Below are 23665 nucleotides of genomic sequence, written 5' to 3' on the forward strand. Positions count from 1 at the left end.
ATAGATACTTTTGTACCTGTTTCCTCCAGCATCTTCACAAGGTCCTTTGCTGTTCTGGGATTGATTTGCACTTTTCGCACCAAAGTACATTCATCTCTAGGAGACAGAACGCGTCTCCTTCCTGAGCGGTATGACGGCTGCGTGGTCCCATGGTGTTTATACTTGCGTACTATTGTTTATACAGATGAACGTGGTACCTTCAGGCATTTGGAAATTGCTCCCAAGGATGAACCAGACTTGTGGAGGTCTACCATTTGTTTTCTGATGTCTTGGCTGATTTCTTTTGATTTTCACATGATGTCAAGCAAAGAGGCACTGAGTTTGAAGGTAGACCTTGAAATACATCCACAGGTACACCTCCAATTGACTCAAATGATGTCAATTAGCCTATCAGAAGCTTCTAAAGCCATGACATCATTTTCTGGAATTTTCCAAGCTGTTTAAAGGCACAGTCAACTTAGTGTGTGTAAACTTCTGACCCACTGGAATTGTGATACAGTGAATTATAAGTGAAATAATCTGTCTGTAAACAATTGTTTGAAAAATTACTTGTGTCATGCACAAAGTAGATGTCCTAACCGACTTGACAAAACTGTAGTTTGTTAACAAGAAATTTGTGGAGTGCTTGAAAAACGAGTTTTAATGACTCCAACCTAAGTGTTTGTAAACTTCCGACTTCAACTGTACATATATATACAGTGAGGGAAAAAAGTATTTGATCCCCTGCTGATTTTGTATGTTTGCCCACTGACAAAGACATGATCAGTCTATAATTTTAATGGTAGGTTTATTTGAACAGTGAGAGACAGAATAACAACAACAAAATCCAGAAAAACGCATGTCAAAAATGTTATAAATTGATTTGCATTTGAATGAGGGAAATAAGTATTTGACCCCTCTGCAAAACATGACTTAGTACTTGGTGGCAAAACCCTTGTTGGCAATCACAGAGGTCAGACGTTTCTTGTAGTTGGCCACCAGGTTTGCACACATCTCAGGAGGGATTTTGTTCCATTCCTCTTTGTAGATCTTCTCCAAGTCATTAAGGTTTCGAGGCTGATGTTTGGCAACTCAAACCTTCAGCTCCCTCCACAGATTTTCTATGGGATTAAGGTCTGGAGACTGGCTAGGCCACTCCAGGACCTTAATGTGCTTCTTCTTGAGCCACTCCTTTGTTGCCTTGGCCGTGTGTTTTGGGTCATTGTCATGCTGGAATACCCATCCACGACCCATTTTCAATGCCCTGGCTGAGGGAAGGAGGTTCTCACCCAAGATTTGACGGTACATGGCCCCGTACATGGCCCCAGAAAAACATCCCCAAAGCATAATGTTTCCACCTCCATGTTTGACGTTGGGGATGGTGTTCTTGGGGTCATAGGCAGCATTCCTCCTCCTCCAAACACGGCGAGTTGAGTTGATGCCAAAGAGCTCGATTTTGGTCTCATCTGACCACAACACTTTCACCCAGTTCTCATCTGAATCATTCAGATGTTCATTGGCAAACTTCAGACGGCCCTGTATATGTGCTTTCTTGAGCAGGGGGACCTTGCGGGCGCTGCAGGATTTCAGTCCTTCACGGCGTAGTGTGTTACCAATTGTTTTTTTGGTGACTATGGTCCCAGCTGCCTTGAGATCATTGACAAGATCCTCCCGTGTAGTTCTGGGCTGATTCCTCACCGTTCTCATGATCATTGCAACTCCACGAGGTGAGAACTTGCATGGAGCCCCAGGCCGAGGGAGATTGACAGTTCTTTTGTGTTTCTTCCATTTGCGAATAATCACACCAACTGGCGATGGTTTTGTAGCCCATTCCAGCCTTGTGTCGGTCTACAATCTTGTCCCTGACATCCTTGGAGAGCTCTTTGGTCTTGGCCATGGTGGAGAGTTTGGAATCTGATTGATTGATTGCTTCTGTGGACAGGTGTCTTTTATACAGGTAACAAGCTGAGATTAGGAGCACTCCCTTTAAGAGTGTGCTCCTAATCTCAGCTCGTTACCTGTATAAAAGACACCTGGGAGCCAGAAATCTTTCTGATTGAGAGGGGGTCAAATACTTATTTCCCTCATGAAAATGCAAATCAATTTATAACATTTTTCAAATGCGTTTTCCTGGATTTTGTTGTTGTTATTCTGTCTCTCACTGTTCAAATAAACCTACCATTAAAATTATAGATTGATCATTTCTTTGTCAGTGGGCAAACGTACAAAATCAGCAGGGGATCAAATACTTTTTTCCCTCATTGTGTATGTGTGTGTGTGTGATTCTGAATAAATGTGACATGGAATGGAATAGAAGAACTGACCTGGAATATTCATGACAGAACTTGATCCTATTTGTATTTTGGTTAAGCTGAATGTCTGTTTTCCATTTTTTACCACAAAACACAATTTTTAACACTTTCCTCCTTCCTGTTTTCACTCATGTCCATACATGTTTTGGTTTTGTTTCACTTTGTGATATTTCACCTCTTGTTTTCTATGCGATTATGGATGACAGATAAATCATCTGGTGGTAGCAGCAACACACCAAACACAAGATATGACCTGCTTCCTGTTTCTCTGACAGTCCTACATTACAACACCAAGTGTTATTTCCTGTTTCAGCTAAAGTCGATTATACTTTTCTCTTCCTGCTAAAAGGTGGTAGAGGCAAGCTGTTCAGTTGGACAGAGTGATGCTGTCCATTAAGTCTTGTCACACAATATTATTGATGATTAAGTAAAGCTAACTAAAGACTGAAGTGCTTATGAAGCTCTTGAATGGAACAAGTGATGAGAGAAAGTTTTGTTGCTACTGTATGTCCTTCTAGAATAAACCTTTAGGTGCACAGATGCTGTAGTAAAGCAGAGATAAGGGACAGGAAGAGAGGCAGACTGTCTCGTCGTCATCTTGGGTGGTGACTTCTCATATCGCTCTTCACTCCTGTGTTATCTTTTCGGTGCAAAGCTTTGTCACCCCATGTTGGTAAGCTTTACTTGGCTTCCTGCCACAGAGAACTTAGGTAATTATGTTATCTTTTTGCAGACTCTCTTATTCAGAGCAATTAGGGTTACGTGCCTTGCTCAAGGGCACATCAGCAGTTGTTTTACCTAGTCTGCACAAGGATTCAAACCAGTGACCTTCCGGTTACCGGTGCAACTGCTGATGTTACCTGCAGCCCTACCATGTTGTGTTCAGTGAGGTGGAATGTTCAGAATGTTTGCAGATAGAAATGTAATGTATAGAGCTGACACAATTCCCCATTCTACATGCCAGACAGTCATACATGTCAATGATTGTTCTGTGATGTTGCATCATCCTGAACAGGCCCTTGGTGGTGGTGTGGCCAAATCACTTATGCTGGTCTGAGTCTTGCTTCCTCAACGTTTTTTTTTCTTCTTCTATTAACCAACCATTAAAAGACAGAGATTCTGAACGATAGTATTAAAAACAAAACTTTATTCAGTATTTCACTATGGTTCCTTGAAATGTTAACCTGTCATAGGATACTGTGCATTTTTGTTATGAAAAAATATATCTCCAATTATTGCATGTGTCAGTAATAAGAAATGCATTAACTATAACAGAGCACATATGCCAGTTATCATTTAACAAAACATAGAGCAGGTAAGTAAAATGATAAATGACTAGCTTAAAAAATATTCAGATTTTTTTATAGTGGAAATAATTTTGTAATCATTACAAAAACATGTATTTTTAGTTTTAGTATGTACAACTGATTTATTTACTTATGTGTAACTTCATTATAGGCTCCATTCTTCACAAATACTTTCTTTAATAGGCAATAATTCTACAAAATCATGTGTTCTCTTAGCGTGCTCTATTGGGAAAAGATGATGGTGAAACACGGCGGCTCTTACAACCTTTCCTCCTGCCCAGATCCACTGGAGGGGAAGCTGGAGTGCGCTAAAGGTCACATTGATATTCTACTTATTGAGTCAACGACAACTCAAGAGCAACAGGATAGAGCAGCGCTTCCTAAACTCAGTCCTCGGGACACCAAGGGGTGCACGTTTTGGTTTTTGCCCTAACACTACACAGCTGATTCAAATAATCAAAGCTTGATGATTAGCTGATTATTTGTAGCAGCTGTGTAGTGCTAGGGCAAAAAACAAAACATGCACCCCTTGGGGTCCTAGTTTGAGAAATCTTGGGATAGAGAGATAAGTCCTTAATAGATGGTAGAGGTGTGGGAGGTGTCTCCAGACTCAGACCACATGGAGCTCCTCCGGCTGGCAGTCTGCAACCTGACTCCACTCTTCAGCTTGCAGCCCAGGGACCTCAGCATGTCCAGCAGGTGGCGCCGGAACTTCACCCCCACAAAGGCGTAGAGCACGGGGTTGAGGCTGCAGTGCATGTAGCCCAGAGAGGAGGTGGCCGTCAGGGATATGTCCAGGGCCTTTTGGTTTTCGCAGGTGTCCCCCAGGGTGTTGTTGGAGTAGAGGGTATCCACCATGAGGGTGATGTTGTAGGGTGTCCAGCAGAGGAAGAAGACCAGCACTAGGACCAGGATGACCCGGACGGCCCTCTGCTTCTGGAGGCCTTGGGAGCCGCGCAGCAGCCGCAGCAGGATGCAGGAGTAGCAGAAGAGTAGCACGGCAGAGGGGAGGAGGAAGCCCACCGTGTGGTAGAGCAGGCGGGAGGCCAGGCGCCAGTCAAAGCCAGACTGGGAGAGGGACGGGTAGTTGTGGACACACTCCACTTTGTCTCGTCTGGTGTCCCTCACAGACTCCAGGAAGTGCCAGTCGGGGATGGAAAGGAGGAGGGAGAGGAGCCACACGGACAGGCAGCTGGCCTGCACCATCCAGGGCTTCCTGCGAGAGTACATCTGGACCGCGTGGACCACGGACAGGTAGCGGTCCAGACTGATGCAGGCCAGCAGGAAGATACCACAGTAAAAGTTGATCTGAGGAGAGAGGGGGAGAGAAAGAGAAAAAAGGACTGTTATAAAACTGTTACAAAGTTCAGATAAAGAGTAAGTTTGTAATTGGGTAAAACATATTGACGACAATTGTATTCCACACGCTCTTTCCTCAGAAATGTAAACTAAACCCAACAGTTTATTTATTTAATGTGTATAGTCCTTACTGTGAACAAGGCTCCAGTGATCTTGCAGAGGGGTGTCCCAAAACGCCAACCCCCAGCAGCCTGAGCAGCCCAGAGGGGCAACGTGAGCAGCAGCAGGGTGTCAGCCACGCCCAGGTGCAGGATGAAGGTGTCTGTCACGCTCCAGCTCCGCCTCCTCTTGACCAGAACCAGAAATACCAGCCCGTTGCCCAGCAGCCCAAGAACCAGTGTCAGGGAGTAGAGCACGGGTAGGAACACTGCGTCAAAACGCATGCCCTCCTCCATGCTGCACACCTCCCCAGTAGAACAGCACGTGTCACTGTTGTTCTCATTATAATCCCTGTCAGCGTAACCATCATAATCACCACTAGAAAAGAGGTCAGGTCCGGTCATTGTTACCTTTTCACCACTGACCATGAGGGAATCCTGTAAGTGAAACATAACTAATTGTATTTTACATTCAGTTTGATTTAAGCATAATAAGGCATCACAGTGTGTGAGTAAAATGCAATGGCAGAAAAAGTGCCAAAAGTAGTGTTTTCCTGAGTCTTTCACCTGTATGATTTCCGTGGCGTTAGTGTGACATAGATATATGTGGCTATTTTACATTTTGGGGGGTTGATTTTCAAATGACTGGGACTGTAATTCAGATGATTATATCTTTATGCCAATTGATCATACACACTGCTCCATTGTGCAGCATCTTTATGCCAATTCATCATACACACCGCTCCATTGTGCAGCAAAGGGGGTGCTGTCTACTCACTGATACAGAGGTAATAGAGCTCGCCATCTTGAAGTCGTAAAGACCTGAAAGGAGTTACCTCTGGTTTCGTTCAGCCATTCCTATAGAGTACCACAGTATGAGTCATAATACGCAGAGAAACTAGCGGTCAAACAAGGAAATAGTTCCAATCATTTTTCCACCATTCATTTTTCCCATAGGGGATTTTAGAAACACTTAAAATAAGGGCTGTGTTTCATGTAGGCTTACTCTGGCATGATGTTTTGATAACCGTATAAATCTCTCTAGGACTAGGTGACTTTTACGCCATGGTAAGCCTACACGAAACACAGTCTTTATTTTAAGGGTTTCTAAAATTCCCAATGGGAAAAATGTATGGTGGAAAAACTATTGGAACAATTTCCCTGTTTGACCGCTAGGTTTTATGGGTATTGTGACACCTCCACTGTGGGGCTCTATGGGGGAAATTAATGGAGAAAGAATGGGGTTTAGGGATAAACGCTGAAAATAAGGTCTGAGGTTAACACAGGCTTAGGAGATCTAATATGTTTTGTTTTATGAGATAATATCAGTCAGTTAACATGACCTTCATGAATTATGAAGCCTTTATGTGCTTGTTTTGATTAAATAAATGCTTCAAAATTCACAAAAAGTGACATTAGCTGATGAAGATGATCGCATAGAACAAAACATATAAGATCTCATAAGCTTGTGTTTACCACAGATCTTATTTTTGGCATTTATCCAAACCCCCACCCCCAGAATAAATAGATTTCTCCATATGCTTTGGCCATCGAGCCATGGCGGAGTTAGTGATCACAGAAAGATGCCATGACTATGGAAGCGCCGAAGTGAGAGGGTTTACTCCGCTCAAAATTTGTCCACGAAAATAAGGTCACGAAGTGAGGAATTTTTGTTTGGTCAATGAGAGTGTCAAAATTGGTCAACAAAAAATGTAATTGCCAATTTGCTATGTGAAGCCTATTTTATTGAACAGAAATGTTGTATTGGTTAGGTTGTTTACGAATGCACTGACATAAGTGGACACGTGGCATTTTGTCAACTTTGGAAAAAAACTACTTTATATAAGAGTTGTGCCTGTTGTTCACACGCGTATCTGCCGTCTCATTGGCTAGAATGGTCCCACCTGATCTCGCCTCCTCTCGCCTGCCTTTGAGGACATGTATTTCCATTGTTAGAGTGGTCACTCGACAATCTTGTCAATATAATATATCATCTTTGACTATACTCAATGCAACTAGAATAGAGGATGTTGACAGTGAGACACATGAAAGACATGGGAAATGAAACGGTCGGCAACAGCTGGACTTGATGGGTAAAGTTGGTGTGTCTTGCTGTACAATTTCTAGTTAAAACCGCAAAATGGAAATTAAGGCTAGATTCTATCAGATCCGCACTAGCCGAAACCCGCATAGCGGGAATTATAGGCTACCACAGCGGAATTATAGGCTACCTAAAGCGGACATTGCCATTGGCTGCACGGAGTCGCATTAAGAGAAATCGCATGCAGCCTTGTTTACAAGTTCAAACACTGGCATGTGAGATGTAATCTACACCTCCATTAGGCTGATAGAAGTCCTCATTATTTTGTTGATTAATTCTCAATTTGAGTGTGAATGCTTCCCTTACTGGAAAACCACATGATTTCACATGTGAAATCATGTGTTTTTGGAACACTTCACGTGATCACATTCACATGTGTAGTTTCAGGTCATCACGTTGCTTTACATGTTGTCACATGTTATCACATTAACTTCACATAAGATCACATGATCACATGAAAACGCGTTTTTTCTGTAAGGGTAGTGCCGTGTTCACATGCTAGTCAGAACTAGGAAGCTCTGAAATTTTCCAGACTTACTAATTTGTTGAACGTGGCACGTGATTAACTACAGTTAGCAAGTCAGACATTTCTGAGTTTCCTAGTTCCGACTAGCAGCATGTGAACGCTGCATTAATGCAAGTGGGACGGGTGTGGCCTCGTGACAATGACCACATGAGGAACTGCTCACCGATTCGACAACTAATGCAGTTACAACTCCGACACCACCAAAACACAAGTTATGTGGGTGTTGGTTATGGCTGGTTAATGCTTGATCTGATTGAATCTAGCCCTTACAGTGAATTTACACATAACACGATAATTTGGATAGCCATGCCAGCTTCGCCCCTCGGGGGGTATGAAAAAAATTAATATATATAAATATATGCACTCACTAACTGTAAGTCGCTCTGGATAAGAGCGTCTGCTAAATGACTGAAATGTAAATGTAAAATGTAGTGCTAGGTATCAATAGCTGTTACAGTGCATTTCCACATAACACGATGGGGGCAGTGAAACAACGGAGCCCCATTCATTTTCAATGAAGGGAAGTTAAGTGGGTGGAGGGACCGTTGGGCGAGCATGGGTGAGGGAGGGTGAACAGGGCGGGACCAAAATTGGGGAATGCTGCCCAATTTGCTACTCTTCCATTGGATATGAATGGCTTTCTGTAGTTTCATTGCCCACATCGTATTCAGTTAAGAGGCACTGTTAGACAGTAAAAGCTACAATAGGCAGATTCCTGGACAAACTAACACCTTTTCTGCAATGCAAAAGAATGTGAAACCACGACTGTATGTTGTACTGTGACATATTAACCCCATCAGTCCAGAGACCCCAGCAAAAACAGGCTTTTCATTTATCTACAGCCCTTATATTTTGCCTCACAATTAAGTGTTTTAGCATTTTATTTTCAGGACAACAAGGGCTACAAGTACAACACAAAACAATTGGACATAAAGAGTTGCATTCATGAGTTTTACTGACAAATGTCAATACAAAAATAAGCTGTAAGTACAGAAATGTTTGCTCTCTGTCCTCCACTCGTTACCTGTATTAATGGCACCTGTTTGAACTTGTTATCAGTATAAAAGACACCTGTCCACAACCTCAAACAGTCACACTCCAAACTCCACTATGGCCAAGACCAAAGAGCTGTCAAAGGACACCAGAAACAAAATTGTAGACCTGCACCAGGCTGGGAAGACTGAATCTGCAATAGGTAAGCAGCTTGGTTTGAAGAAATCAACTGTGGGAGCAATTATTAGGAAATGGAAGACATACAAGACCACTGATAATCTCCCTCGATCTGGGGCTCCACGCAAGATCTCACCCCGTGGGGTCAAAATGATCACAAGAACGGTGAGCAAAAATCCCAGAACTACACAGGGGGACCTAGTGAATGACCTGCAGAGAGCTGGGACCAAAGTAACAAAGCCTACCATCAGTAACACACTACACCGCCAGGGACTCAAATCCTGCAGTGCCAGACGTGTCCCCCTGCTTAAGCCAGTACATGTCCAGGCCCGTCTGAAGTTTGCTAGAGTGCATTTGGATGATCCAGAAGAGGATTGGGAGAATGTCATATGGTCAGATGAAACCAAAATAGAACTTTTTGGTAAAAACTCAACTCGTCGTGTTTGGAGGACAAAGAATGCTGAGTTGCATCCAAAGAACACCATACCTACTGTGAAGCATGGGGGTGGAAACATCATGCTTTGGGGCTGTTTTTCTGCAAAGGGACCAGGACGACTGATCCGTGTAAAGGAAAGAATGGATGGGGCCATGTATCGTGAAAACCTCCTTCCATCAGCAAGGGCATTGAAGATGAAACGTGGCTGGGTCTTTCAGCATGACAATGATCCCAAACACACCGCCCGGGCAACGAAGGAGTGGCTTCGTAAGAAGCATTTCAAGGTCCTGGAGTGGCCTAGCCAGTCTCCAAATCTCAACCCCATAGAAAATCTTTGGAGGGAGTTGAAAGTCTGTGTTGCCCAGCGACAGCCCCAAAACATCACTGCTCTAGAGGAGATCTGCATGGAGGAATGGGCCAAAATACCAGCAACAGTGTGTGAAAACCTTGTGAAGACTTACAGAAAACGTTTGACCTGTGTCATTGCCAACAAAGGGTATATAACAAAGTATTGAGAAACTTTTGTTATTGACCAAATACTTATTTTCCACCATAATTTGCAAATAAATTCATTAAAAATCCTACAATGTGATTTTCTGGATTTTCTTTTCTCATTTTGTCTGTCATAGTTGACGTGTACCTATGATGAAAATTACAGGCCTCTCTCATATTTTTAAGTGGGAGAACTTGCACAATTGGTGGCTGACTAAATACTTTTTTTCCCCCACTGTAGCTTTTAATAGTTTGTAGCTCAAGCCATTCGGACACTACATACATTTTTGTAAAAAGACCCGGCCCCGGGCCCCTTCAGGATCCACCCTTGTTAATCACACAAACAAATGGTTGGTATCTATAGACAAATCCAATGGTCCAACCCAGAAGTCTGTAGCTCACACAATGTTTAAAAGGGGCTAGATGTCCAAAACATACTATGAGAAGGAAGGAGAAGTCACAATATTTGCAGATGCACCCCAATAATGCAACTGTGAGTCAAAATATTGGTGCGTTATTGGGGAACATCTGAACATCTTTACAAAATGTGTGGGTACTGTCTTTCTTTTCACACATATTTTATATACCCTGCACTGCACCTGTGAAATATGCTAGATGCAATGTGGGCACACTACCTAAAGCCTTATCGGAATTTTAGTTCCTCTCAAAAGGTTTCGAATGTCAATAACGTAGGGGTTTCCCCATCAGAAGATCATCTGTCGAGATTCTGTCATTTCAGATAATTTAATTTGACTCATTCAAGGAATGTTCACACCTACACTTAATGTAAAGGTGCTTTTCTTAGGTCTGACTCAAATTTAGGACATTTTTGCAGTGCATGTATCAAATTAAAAGGCTATTATTATTATTATTATTATTAACAATTTGCATTGTGAAAAGTAATGTAAAATTGCTTATAATACCATTAATAATGTTATTTTTCTTTAACTAAATAGACCAATAAAATAAAAGTGTACCCATTTGTACAAAATCAATGTTGTTATTCAATATGATAGTGATTATTCTGTATATGCATTTGAAATATGTGTATATAGGGACACTTACCATGCCTTTGAATGGTATTGATGCAGTCTGTCAATCAGTTTCCACAGAGATGATGGGCTGACGCTGTTGTGAGCATGATGTCAAACAGAACTGCTATTTTCAGTGATTGGGGAGGAACCAATAGAGAGGAAGTTCAAAGGCATTCATATTTAATACTTCTACAGGCCCAATGTTGATCACAGATTTTTAATCAGATTTATTTTATGAATGAGCATTCATTTGTATTCATTATATTCCATATACCTTGTTTTTCTGTCCTTTGTAATAAATGTGTATTAATTAATAAACACATTGCTGAACACCATAACAAAAAGGAAGAGAGGTGAGAGTTGAAAAAGCCAACATTTTTTGTTAGCTTGCACATTCTAACACAAAAGTGAAGGATGATAATACTCTGTGCTGAGGTTGGTACAATTAACCACATAGTCACACTGAACAGATGACATATAACTGCACAACATGACACTTTCAACTCTCTCTCCATCTACCCCAGAGTGTGAATAACGGGGGGCTAAACACCCCTGAATGAGAGATGAGCACCCCTAAATGCAACAAAAGTCAAACTTTGGGGGGTCTCTAAGTAATGCTAATTTAACCATTCTCCTATTTGTTTAAAATGCAATTTTGTACTGCTACAGTGGTAAATATGAAATATAATCTTATTCCAAATTAAACGAACACCCCCACCTCTCTGTCATAGTTTAAACATTGTTTTCCCCATGTAGCTGCATTTCAGCCCCTTTTCAGGTGTCTTGAGTTTTCTTTTTACAAAAAAGGTCAATTTATCATCAAGATGCATCAATTAATTCAGGCTACAAAAGTGTGGACCTAATGACAATCACCAAATGTGACTTTTTTTGCGCTTTGTAACAGTTGTCTTTCCATTCATCAAATGGCAGGTGCACACAGTGCACTGTTTGGATGCTGGACTGATTTTAGAGTGGACGAACTTGCGCAGGTAGCTTTTTAAAGTAATTTGTTTGACAATCAGATGAAAACATCATGACTGCCCTACCGCTTCTCTTTCTTTCGCTTTTATCCCCTGTCTCGTTCTCTAGTTTCAGCGAGATGGGATACAAAGGTGAGAAGACACCCTTCCTGTGTGTGTTTGTCTCTGATACTAACATATACCTATCTGCATGATGGTGTGTCTGTGGTATGAATCTGTGAGTACCAAATTGTCTGATTGTGTGCAGGCAATTCCTGATTTCTAAATCTGGAACAGTTTTAGGCTATAACAGGTCACATGGCCAGGATAACTCTGCCACAGACATACAGCATCTTAAATGTGGAACTACAGTGAGGGAAAAAAGTATTTGATCCCCTGCTGATTTTGTACGTTTGCCCACTGACAAATAAATGATCAGTCTATAATTTTAATGGTAGGTTTATTTGAACAGTGAGAGACAGAATAACAACAACAAAATCCAGAAAAACGCATGTCAAAAATGTTATAAATTGATTTGCATTTTAATGAGGGAAATAAGTATTTGACCCCCTCTCAATCAGAAACATTTCTGGCTCCCGGTGTCTTTTATACAAGACACCTGTCCACAGAAGCAATCAATCAATCAATCAGATTCCAAACTCTCCACCATGGCCAAGACCAAAGAGCTCTCCAAGGATGTCAGGGACAAGATTGTAGACCTACACAAGGCTGGAATGGGCTACAAGACCATCGCCAAGCAGCTTGGTGAGAAGGTGACAACAGTTGGTGTGATTATTCGCAAATGGAAGAAATACAAAATAACTGTCAATCTCCCTCGGCCTGGGGCTCCATGCAAGATCTCACCTCGTGGAGTTGCAATGATCATGAGAACGGTGAGGAATTAGCCCAGAACTACACAGGAGGATCTTGTCAATGATCTCAAGGCAGCTGAGACCATAGTCACCAAGAAAACAATTGGTAACACACTACGCCGTGAAGGACTGAAATCCTGCAGCGCCCGCAAGGTCCCCCTGCTCAAGAAAGCACATATACAGGCCCGTCTGAAGTTTGCCAATGAACATCTGAATGATTCAGAGGAGAACTGGGTGAAAGTGTTGTGGTCAGATGGGACCAAAATCGAGCTCTTTGGCATCAACTCAACTCGCCATGTTTGGAGGATGAGGAATGCTGCCTATGACCCCAAGAACACCATCCCCACCGTCAAACATGGAGGTGGAAACATTTTGCTTTGGGGGTGTTTTTCTGCTAAGGGGACAGGACAACTTCACCGCATCAAAAGGGACGATGGACGGGGCCATGTACCGTCAAATCTTGGGTGAGAACCTCCTTCCCTCAGCCAGGGCATTGAAAAGGGGTCGTTGGATGGGTATTCCAGCATGACAATGACCCAAAACACACGGCCAAGGCAACAAAGGAGTGGCTCAAGAAGAAGAACATTAAGGTCCTGGAGTGGCCTAGCCAGTCTCCAGACCTTATTCCCATTGAAAATCTGTGGAGGGAGCTGAAGGTTCGAGTTGCCAAACATCAGGCTCAAAACCTTAATGACTTGGAGAAGATCTGCAAAGAGGAGTGGGACAAAACTTATCTTACTTTCTAACCTCTCTTTACATCCTGTTTCCACTCCTTTCTTTCATGTTGTTTTCCCCACCGAAGCCATCAAACCATATCACCTCTCTCTCTCGCACACGCACGCGCACACACACACACACACACACACACACACACACACACACACACACACACACACACACACACACACACACACAGCTTGTTTCTGTTCTTCTTGTCTGGTCTGTGCACATGGTGAAGTTGCAGTGTTATTTTTTCACACCTTTGCAGCGTCCGGTGCAGTTGCGGTATGTGAGCTATCGATAGAACAAGCTGCATGTGGGATACAAAGAGATAGATATCATCTTTATATCTGTGCCATTATAGCGTCTGGGACTGCATGGGCAGCGCATATTGGAAGCCCTCAATGGCAATGTTCATGCTAAAACAGGTTATATATACACACACTACCATTCAAAAGGTTGGGGTCACTTAGGAATTTCCTTGTTTTCGAAAGAAAAGCAATTTTTCTGTCCATTAAAATAACAATCAAATTGATCAGAAACCATCAGTCCTGTGTTCCAATGGCACGGTGTTTGCTAATCCAAGTTTATCATTTTAAAAGGATAATTGATCAATAGAAAACCATTTTTCAATTATGTTAGCACAGCTGAAAACTGTTGTGCTGATTAAAGAAGCAATACAACTGGCCTTCTTGAGACTAGTTCAGTATCTGGAGCATCACCAATTGTGGGTTTGATTACAGGCTTTCTTCTGAAACTCATCAGTCTATTCTTGTTCTGAGAAATGAAGGCTATTCCATGCGAGAAATTGCCAAGAAAACACCAGTCTCAGCGTCAACAGTGAAGAGGCGACTCCGGGATGCTGACCTTCTAGGCAGAGTTGCAAAGAAAAAGCCATATCTCAGACTGCCCATCTTAATCATTTATTTTTATTGGCCAGTCTGAGATATGGCTTTTTCACATGACGTGTGCCGAGTCTGACTCTCAGCCGAGTGCCCCGACTCTCAGACAGAATCGGCCCAGATCCACTGTGCTAGCTGGGAAGTTGGACTGAGTGCACTACTTCCATGTTGTATGGGAACTGAAATGTGCTAATAGTAAAAAGGGAACTCTTTTACAGCTGTGTTTTGTGGGACCAGTTCCTGGAACAACAACATGGTCTGTGATTTTAGTTAACTATGGTGCTTGTGCGGCAAACAAACCGCATCTACGACCCCGCAAATAATAGGTTATTTAATATATTCTTAGTGTTTTCTTATTGGTGTACACACTACCCACTGGGCAAAAACTGGTTGAATCAACGTTGTTTCCACATAATTTCAAACAACAAATTCAATGTCATGATAAAAATGATGTTGAATCAACGTGGAAAACTGATTGGATTTACAAAAAGTCATCACCATAAGGGAATTCTGTTGTTTTTTTCACCGAACTTTGAACCTAAATCCAATGACAGGGTGACATTTTTGGTTGATTTCACATTAGTTGACAGCTCAACCAAATGTAAATCAAAACTACACGTTGAACTGACGTCTGTGCCCAGTGGGTAACTTATTATTATCACAAAATGTTGTATTTTGCTTAATTTTTTTTAAATACCTGAGTTTGACCATTTGCACTGAAGATAGGTCTCTTGTAAAACCACTCTTTCCTCCCTCACCTCTCGATTTTGCTCTTTAGTGGAAGAAATCTGCGGGGGTCACCACAGCACACTACACAGCTAGCCGCTAACCTGACACAGTCAGACACAGCTGGAATCAAAGGGGGTGACAAGCTCTATCTAGATATTAAACTATAGCAATACCTACAAATGTATTATTTGCATACATGTGTCTGCTACAGTTTTCTATCATTCTATCATGACTCAGGATGAGACCCAGATGCAGACACGTGAGGCAGATGGTTAAAGTCTCAGAGATTTATTGAATATACAGGGGCAGGCAAAACAGGTCGTAAACGGGGAGACTAGAACAACATAGTAAATTTCACACACACACACAAACGTCTTATTCGAATGGCTTACCTGGTGGACATTTGCTGCAGCACCATTAGCTTACTGGCAGTGACCAAGCATACTGTGTCTCCTTGTTGCACGTGAGGGATTGGACAAGAGAGAGGAGAGAAGGGAGGGATAGAAAGATGTGGGTGATCCACCAGAAGAGATACATCTGAGAGGGATGAAGAGAAAAAGAGGAAGACAGTCAACATTTAACAGATATTTACGGGATATTTTACAAGACCTTCAGAACATCGACATATACCGCATTCATTAAAGATACTGTATCATCCAACAATATATTATCAAGAGATAAAGCATTGCAATGGCAGGACATTATCGTAGGCCCCTAACACTAGCTATAAGAGACCGTTTCAAGGACATGACAAACAGGAGACCACCTAAAGTAGAATACATGATACAGACTCCAGACAAAACACCTACATGCAGACAGTGAAAAACTAAGCGGTACCAAAACCTCACATTTCTTGTGCGGCTCACTCAACACTATTGTTCAGAATCTCTGTCTTTTACTGTTACAACAAACAAGGCCACCCAGGACTCTAACAAAAGACTTGAACAAAACTTGGTTCACTAGGATCTGACTTCCTGTGTCTCAGTGAGTGTAAGAGGATGAGCGATAGATAGCTGTGACCCTAGGTAGGTAACCCTGGTCCCGGAGTGCCGCATCCACTTCATGTTTTTGATTTAACCATCCTGGAAAACCAGGTGTGTTGAGTTTAGGCAATCACTGAACTGATCAATTAGCTCAGTTGGTCAGGTGTGGTGCCTAGTTGGAACAAAAACCTGCAATACCTGTGGCACTCCAGGAACAGGGTTGCTTACCCCTGCCCTAGACACTTTTACTGAAAAGAGATTTGAGTGTGTCAGAGTACTCATCTCAACATGACAATCGACGGCTGCACCATCCACTCCAACTCCACAGTCAGGAACCTTGGTGTTACATTTGACCCAAGTCTTTCATTTGAACCCCACACCCGGAACATCACCAAGTCAACCTTCTTCCACCTCAAAAACATCTCACGACTCAGACCCTCTCTCATTGACCCCACTGCTGAAACCAGCTTTGTTTTATCACGCCTGGACTACTGCAACGCCATTCTCTACAGACTCCCCACCAAAACACTGGACAGATTTCAACATATTCAAAACTCAGCTGCACAAGTCCTCACATACACCAGACCTTGGGGACCACATCACCCCCACCCTTATTAAACTCCACTGAATCCCAGTTCAATACAGGATCATCTTCAAAATTGTTCATGCTCACCTACAAAGCACTCAATAGACTGGCGCCCACATACCTTACTGACCTCCTGCACCCCTACACTCATAGCCACAGAAGTAAGGGGGCTGAGGGTGCTGCAGCACCCCCTGAAAAATCAGAATTGTTAAAAAGTTTTTAATTTTGTTTATATACACTACCGGTAAAAAGCTTTAGAACACCTACTCATTCCAGGGTTTTTCTTTATTTTTACTATTTTCTACATTGTAGAATAATAGTGAATCTATCAAATCTATGAAATAACACATATGGAATCATGTAGTAACAAAAAAAGTGTTAAACAAATCAAAATATATTTTATATTTCAGATTCTTCAAATAGCCAGCCTTTGCCTTGATGACAGCTTTGCACACTCTTGGCATTCTCTCAACCAGCTTCATGAGGTAGTCACCTGGAATGCATTTCAATTAACAGGTGTGCCTTCTTAAAAGTTAATTTGTGTAACACCAAGGTTCCTGACTGTGGAGTTGGAGTGGATGGTGCAGCCGTCGATTGTCATGTTGAGATGAGTACTCTGACACACTCAAATATTTCAGTCAAAGGGTCTAGGGCAGGGGTAGGCAACCCTGTTCCTGGAGTGCCGATCTATTGCAGGCTTTTGTTCCAACTAGGCACCAAAACCTCCTATTGGCTCAGCCGAATAACCCTTTTAGGTTCTAGATAGTACCTTTTTTTTCTGAGTGTAAAGACACACCTCTTCATACAGGCTTACCCAGATTCTCTGTTGTCTTAGCTTTTACCCTCTGTAGTTCACTTCCCTAGTTAGTCTGTTTAGTGTTCTCCATGGTTAGTCTGTCCTCATGTTTAGTGTTCTCCATGGTTAGTCTGTCCTCATGTTTAGTGTTCTCCATGGTTAGTCTGTCCTCATGTTTAGTGTTCTCCATGGTTAGTCTGTCCTCATGTTTAGTGTTCTCCATGGTTAGTCTGTCATCATGTTTAGTGTACTTTTATATCCTTACTTATTTTAATGTGTGATTGTATTGCTTTTTATCCTGCTGATGTTCTTGTGTATGTAAAGTGACTGAGTGTTGTGAAAAGCAATTGAAATAAAATGTACTGTTATTATTATTATTATTATTATTATTATTATTATTAATGTCAAAGATGAGTATAAGGGAACCTCTCTCTCTCTGAACCACTGTGCCACTTAAAACCCTAAACTTGCCCACTTCCTCACCCTTTCTTTCCACTGCCGCCTGCCTGCCTGTCGTATATCTCTAACGGCTGCTCAGTGAAACGACCTGTCCTGATTTGTCATTGACGCTTGCTAAAAAACTTTAATGAGCAAGCCTTCCTTCATGACCTGGCCTCTGTAAATTGGTATAGAATCAGCTTGATCCCCTCTGTCGAAGACGCTTGGACCTTCTTTTTTTATATTTTCAGTGGTATTGTTAACAAACGCCCCCATAAAGAAAATTAGAATTAAAAACAGTTTCAGCCCCTGGTTCAACCATGATCTGGCAGAGTTACTCCACCTCAAGAATTCCATTTGGCGAAAGGCTCAGCCCACGTATACTCAGGCTGACTGGCTCTCGTTCAGGCAAATGAGAAATAAGTGCACTCAGGCTATCCGGAAGGCCAAAGTTAGTTACTTTAAGGAGCAGTTCTCTCTCTGTGGGTCTAACCCCAAGAAGTTCTAGAAAACTGTTAAAGGGGGGGGTGTCACCACATCACACTACATAGCTAGCCGCTAACCTGACACACTCAGACACAGCTGGAATCAAAGGGGGTGACAAGCTCTATCTAGATTTGAATCTATAGCAATATCATTCTAGTCACCACAGCCACTACACAGCTAGCCGCTAACCTGACAGACTGACACAGTCAAACACAGCTGGAATCAAAGGGGATGACAAGCTCTATCTAGATGTGAAACTATAGCAATATTATTCCAGTCATCTGTAATCATCTGAACCCTGTTAAATCTTGCACAGGAGCTGATATCCTTGCTATCAATTATATTCTGAGTAATTGCTTCATTACCAGAGTAATTATGCCTATTTCTCCAATCATCAACTTGACAGAGGTGTACATCCACAGACATGGTGTGTCTGTGTGTGTTTGGCCACTGGGGTGATGTGTAGTGTGTGCTCTGCTGTAGCCTTTGTGTGACAGAGATGAGTTTGTAGAGTCCACAACAGATCCACACAGATATATTTCTATATATGGTCTGGTCTAGATGTGTGTGTTGAGGATGTTGTAGCGTGTGATCCATATAGTGTGTGTTTGTGTGCGTGTGTAGGGGACGGGCATATAACTCTTTTACATAGTCTGCTGCACTTTTGTGGGTTTCCTGTGTGTCTCTTTGCCTGAGGCCTTTTAAGCTTAAAGCGCTGGTTTCATACTAGTATTACTCAGTGCTTGACTTGGGCCCGAGCTTACCTGAGCGGAATACAGCTTGAGTTCCGGTTCCTCTTATAAAATATTAAATCAAAAAGTATTGTGGAGCTCCTGCACCTAAATATAAACAGTACCGGCACCCAAAATGAGTACCGGCACCCAGTGGCGGCTCCTGAAAAAATTCTCAGGAGGGGCAATTTTTCTGATGATTTAGGTGACCTACACACATTTTAAAAAAGATATGTCCAGCAACAACATGAAGACAGGGGCAGATTATAAGTCAATACCAGAAGCATTTATTGACTGATCTGGGGAGATGGATTCCAGTTTCTGTGACAGATTATAAATAATCTCTGATGCCTTTGTTATATTAGCTTTTGGTTGAATGTACTGTCGTAGTAAATATATAATGTTATAGCTTGGTCTGACTAAAATCTTGTGCATGACCCATTTTGTGTTGGGCGTTTGTTTTCAATCAATGCTGTTCCTATCCTATAACAATGGACAAAAGAGTCCTATCTTGTCAGCCTTGTCAGCAGGTGGCCAAGGACAACACCCACGCCATAGGTCTCTCAGTTCTTCCAACTCACGAGTTCTTGCTCTGAGGACACACACACACACACACACACACACACACACACATCATCACTGATAACACACACACACACACACACACACACATCATCACTGTTAAACACACACACACACACACACAAAAATCCCCTCTCTTTAGGCTGAACATTTGAAGACACAGAAACCGACTCAGAGCCAATGCAACAGTGGAGGGGACCTCGCCCAACTCATCAGGACCAATCAGAAGATCAGAACTACTAGATTCAACCTACATCATTTATTGTATAAAATGTCTGCACACAATGTTTTCGGGGCTCTCTTCTCCCTAAGAGTTTGACGAACGAGTCCGTGCACGCAATTCCAGATATCTTTACCTCTGAATAAACTGCCTTTATTATACCATATCCACCCTGTCCAAAGTCTCTACTTGGTCTCAGTTCTCCAGTTCTCCAGTCAACAGTACACAACGGTAACAAACAATTGGGGGAACTCACGGATGACACAAGTTCAACAGAAAGCAGTTCAATGTCGGGGTACAGAGTCGCTCTCTTACCAGGATCGCGGTCCGCTCTGACCAGGGTGAAGCCGGCCGGCTCCACTTCTCTGTCCGGGACTCTGTCATCCAGCCAAGTCTCCCAGCTGTATTGGGATTCCGCTGCCAGCAGCGTTTTCATTATTTAGTCCGTTCGTAGCGGGTATGTACACGATCAACAAGATCAGTCCAAAACCAACCACTGGAAATCCATGGTTGGCAGAATGTTTGTAAACTAAGTCTACAAATTAAAAACATAAAATAACGCCACACTGCAGGTCGCAACAGAGACGCTGCTAGCCGCTATTGTCTTAGTTACGTTCATGGTTACGTCACGTATGACGAAAGCGCGTAAGTGCAAGCCCACAGACACCCATAGAGAATGTATTGAAAGCTTTGAAATTTGAAAAAAATAGATTTTACATGACAGGCTATGAGAGACTTCTGGGCGATTTTCAACCTGACTGAAATCGCCCCAAAAACGGGCGGGGCCATTTGAAGCACGACTTTAGCCTGATTTGACATTTAGTGGCAGTCAGATCAGATTACAACACTGATAACTACTGTTGCCGTGATATAATTGATTAGAAAAAAAATCCCTTCCTTTTCCCGTTTGGCAGTGCGTCGCCCATATCGCCCTATTGAACAAGCCGTCCCTGCCGGCACCTATTTCAGTCAAGCACTGCTATTACGATCAATTATGTCATATTGTGTCTACGGCTACTACATACAGACCACAAGGGGTGGGAGGTTGCCTAGCGGTTAAGAGTGTTGGGCCAGTAACCGAAGGGTTGCTGGTTCAAATCCCCAAGCTGACTAGGTGAAAAATCTGTCTGTGCCCTTGAGCAAGGCACTTAATCATAATTGCGCCTGTAAGTCACTCTGGATAAGAGTGTCTGCTAAAACGCAAGGGAGATTCAGCGCTGAAATGGTGGCCAGTCAGACCACGGGATCAGATCCTATTAGCAACATATAAAACCAGTATTACTTTGTAATAACTGTGCTCAACCATGTAGTGTGTCTAAAGCCTGACTGATTTGATTTGTTTTTTGAAATAATTAGAACTTGTATAAATAAATAAATATTATTGGAAATATTGAAAAATAAGAAGTTTCTATGGTGATGGACCCTGATGCAGAGTGGGAGTGACTCATCCAGCAGATGAAGATAATTTGATTGACAGTGAGACGGTTAAAGACCTGGAGAATAAACCCTCCTCCTCACAGCTGCCCATGTACCTTAATGTTGATGATGTGGTTGTTACTGATAAGGAGCACATGGCTGAGCTCTTTAATCACCACTTCATTAAGTCAGGATTCCTATTTGACTCAGCCATGCCTCCTTGCCCGTCCAACATTTCCTCATCTACCACCCCTTCTAATGCGACTAGCCCTGATGCTCCTCCCTCTTTTTCCCCCTCTACAAAGTTTATCCCGGTAGGTGGTCACTGAGTCCGAGGTGCTAAAGGAGCTCCTTAAATTTGACCCCAAAAAAACATCTGGGTCAGATGGTTTAGACCCTTTCTTCTTTAAGGTTGCTGCCCCTATCGTCGCCAAGCCTATCTCTGACCTTTTTAACCTGTCTCTCCTCTCTGGGGAGGTTCCCATTGCTTGGAAGGCAGCCACGGTGCGTCCTTTATTTAAAGGGGGAGATCAAGCTGATCCAAACTGTTATAGGTCAATTTCTATTTTGCTCTGTTTATCAAAAGTTTTGGAAAAACTGACTGACTTTCTTTATGTCTATAGTATTCTCTCTGGTATGCAATCTGGTTTGCGCTCAGGTTATGGATGTGTCACTGCAACCTTAAAGGTCCTAAATGATGTCACCATTGCCCTTGATTCTAAGCAATATTGTGCTGCTATTTTTATTGACTTTGCCAAAGCTTTTGATACGGTAGACCATTCCATTCTTGTGGGCCGGCTAAGGATTATTGGTGTCTCTGAGGGGTCTTTGGCCTGGTTTGCTAACTACCTCTCTCAAAGAGTGCAATGTATAAAGTCAGAACATCTGCTGTCTCAGCCACTGCCTATCACCAAGGGAGTACCCCAAGGCTCGATCCTAGGCCCCACGCTCTTCTCAATTTACATCAACAACATAGCTCAGGCAGTAGGAAGCGCTCTCATCCATTTATATGCAGATGATACAGTCTTATACACAGCTGGTCCCTCCCCAGATTTTGTGTTAAACGCGCTACAACAAAGCTTTCTTAGTGTCCAACAAGCTTTCTCTGCCCTTAACCTTGTTCTGAACACCTCCAAAACAAAGGTAATGTGGTTTGGTAAGAAGAATGCTCCTCTCCCCACCGGTGTGATAACTACCTCTGAGGGTTTAGCGCTTGAGGTAGTCACCTCATACAAGTACTTGGGAGTATGGCTAGACGGTACACTGTCCTTCTCTCAGCACATATCAAAGCTGCAGGCTAAGGTTAAATCTAGACTTAGTTTCCCTTATCGTAATCGCTCCTCTTTCACCCCAGATGACAAACTAACCCTGATTCAGATGACCATCCTACCCATGCTAGACTGTAAACTGGTCATCTCTGTATACCCCTCGCAAGACCCACTGGTTGATCCTTATTTATAAAACCCTCTTAGGCCTCACTCCCCCCTATCTGAGATACCTGCTGCAGCCCTCATCCTCCACATACAACACCCGTTCTGCCAGTCATATTCTGTTAAAGGTCCCCAAAGCACACACATCCCTGGGTCGCTACTCTTTTCAGTTTGCTGCAGCTAGCAACTGGAACGAGCTGCAAAAAAACTCAAACTGGACAGTTTTATCTTAATCTCTTCATTCAAAGACGCAATCATGGACCCTTACTAACAGGCTGCTTCATGTGATGTATTGTTGTCTCTACCTTCTTGCCCTTTGTGCTGTTGTCTGTACCCAATAATGTTTGTACCATGTTTTGTGCTGCTACCATGTTGTGCTGCTGCCATGTTGTGTTGCTACCATGTTGTTGTCATCCTGTGTTGTCATTTGTTGCTGCCATGCTATGTTGTTATCTTAGGTCTCTCTTTATGTAGTGTTGTGGTGTCTCTGTTGTCGTGGTGTGTGTTTTGTCCTATATTTTTATTTTAATCCCCCGTCCCCACAGGAGGCCTTTTGGTAGGCCGTCATTGTAAATAAGAATTTGTTCTTAACTGACTTGCCTAGTTAAATAAAGGTTAAATAAATAAATAAATCTCTCTCGTTTCACCGAAAACCGTGATATTAGGTTCTCAAAAACATATCATCAAAAAGGCAATTGTTTCAAAAAGTTAGTTGTTACACATGTAACAAGTTTGACTGAGTGCAGTACTTCCACATGGTACAGGAACTGAAATGTACTAATAATAAAAAGGAAACTCTTTTACAGATGTGTTTTGTGGGACCAGTTCCTGGAACAACAACATGGTCTGTGATTTTAGTTAACTATTGTGACGCTAAGCTTGTGCGGCAAACAAACCGCATCTACGACCCCGCAAATAATAGGACTGATTTTGACAGAGTTTAAAAGGTTATTTAATATATTCTTAGTGTTTTCTAATTGGTGTACACACTACCCACTGGG

At 42.5% G+C, this 23665-nt stretch overlaps 2 protein-coding genes across 2 annotated transcripts in view; both read right to left on the reverse strand.

The window, feature by feature from the left end:
* The window catches only part of LOC311139364 (sperm acrosome membrane-associated protein 6-like), a gene marked incomplete at its 5' end in the record, with an annotated part of 1014348 nt that overhangs the window by 142668 nt on the left and 848015 nt on the right, over window positions 1-23665 (reverse strand). The window lies entirely within an intron of this gene.
* On the reverse strand, window positions 3420-10937 carry LOC311139513 (C-X-C chemokine receptor type 3-like). The gene is made up of 3 exons (XM_084174398.1): window positions 10846-10937; window positions 5089-5493; window positions 3420-4906 (listed from the first exon to the last, which is right to left on the reverse strand). The coding sequence occupies exons 1-3, from the start codon at window positions 10846-10848 to the stop codon at window positions 4172-4174; spliced, it is 1143 nt and encodes a 380-aa protein (XP_084030524.1). The 5' UTR covers window positions 10849-10937; the 3' UTR covers window positions 3420-4171.

This window comes from Coregonus lavaretus (assembly GCF_964263955.1).
Source record: "Coregonus lavaretus genome assembly, chromosome: 13".
Taxonomy (NCBI): domain Eukaryota; kingdom Metazoa; phylum Chordata; class Actinopteri; order Salmoniformes; family Salmonidae; genus Coregonus; species Coregonus lavaretus.

Bases quoted from the DNA above. Each gene is read 5' to 3' on its own strand.
- LOC311139513 (XM_084174398.1), bottom strand. The intron at 4,907-5,088 runs GTAAGGACTATA...CTCTCTCCTCAG, and splicing joins TCACTGGAGCCTTGTTCACA to ATCAACTTTTACTGTGGTAT.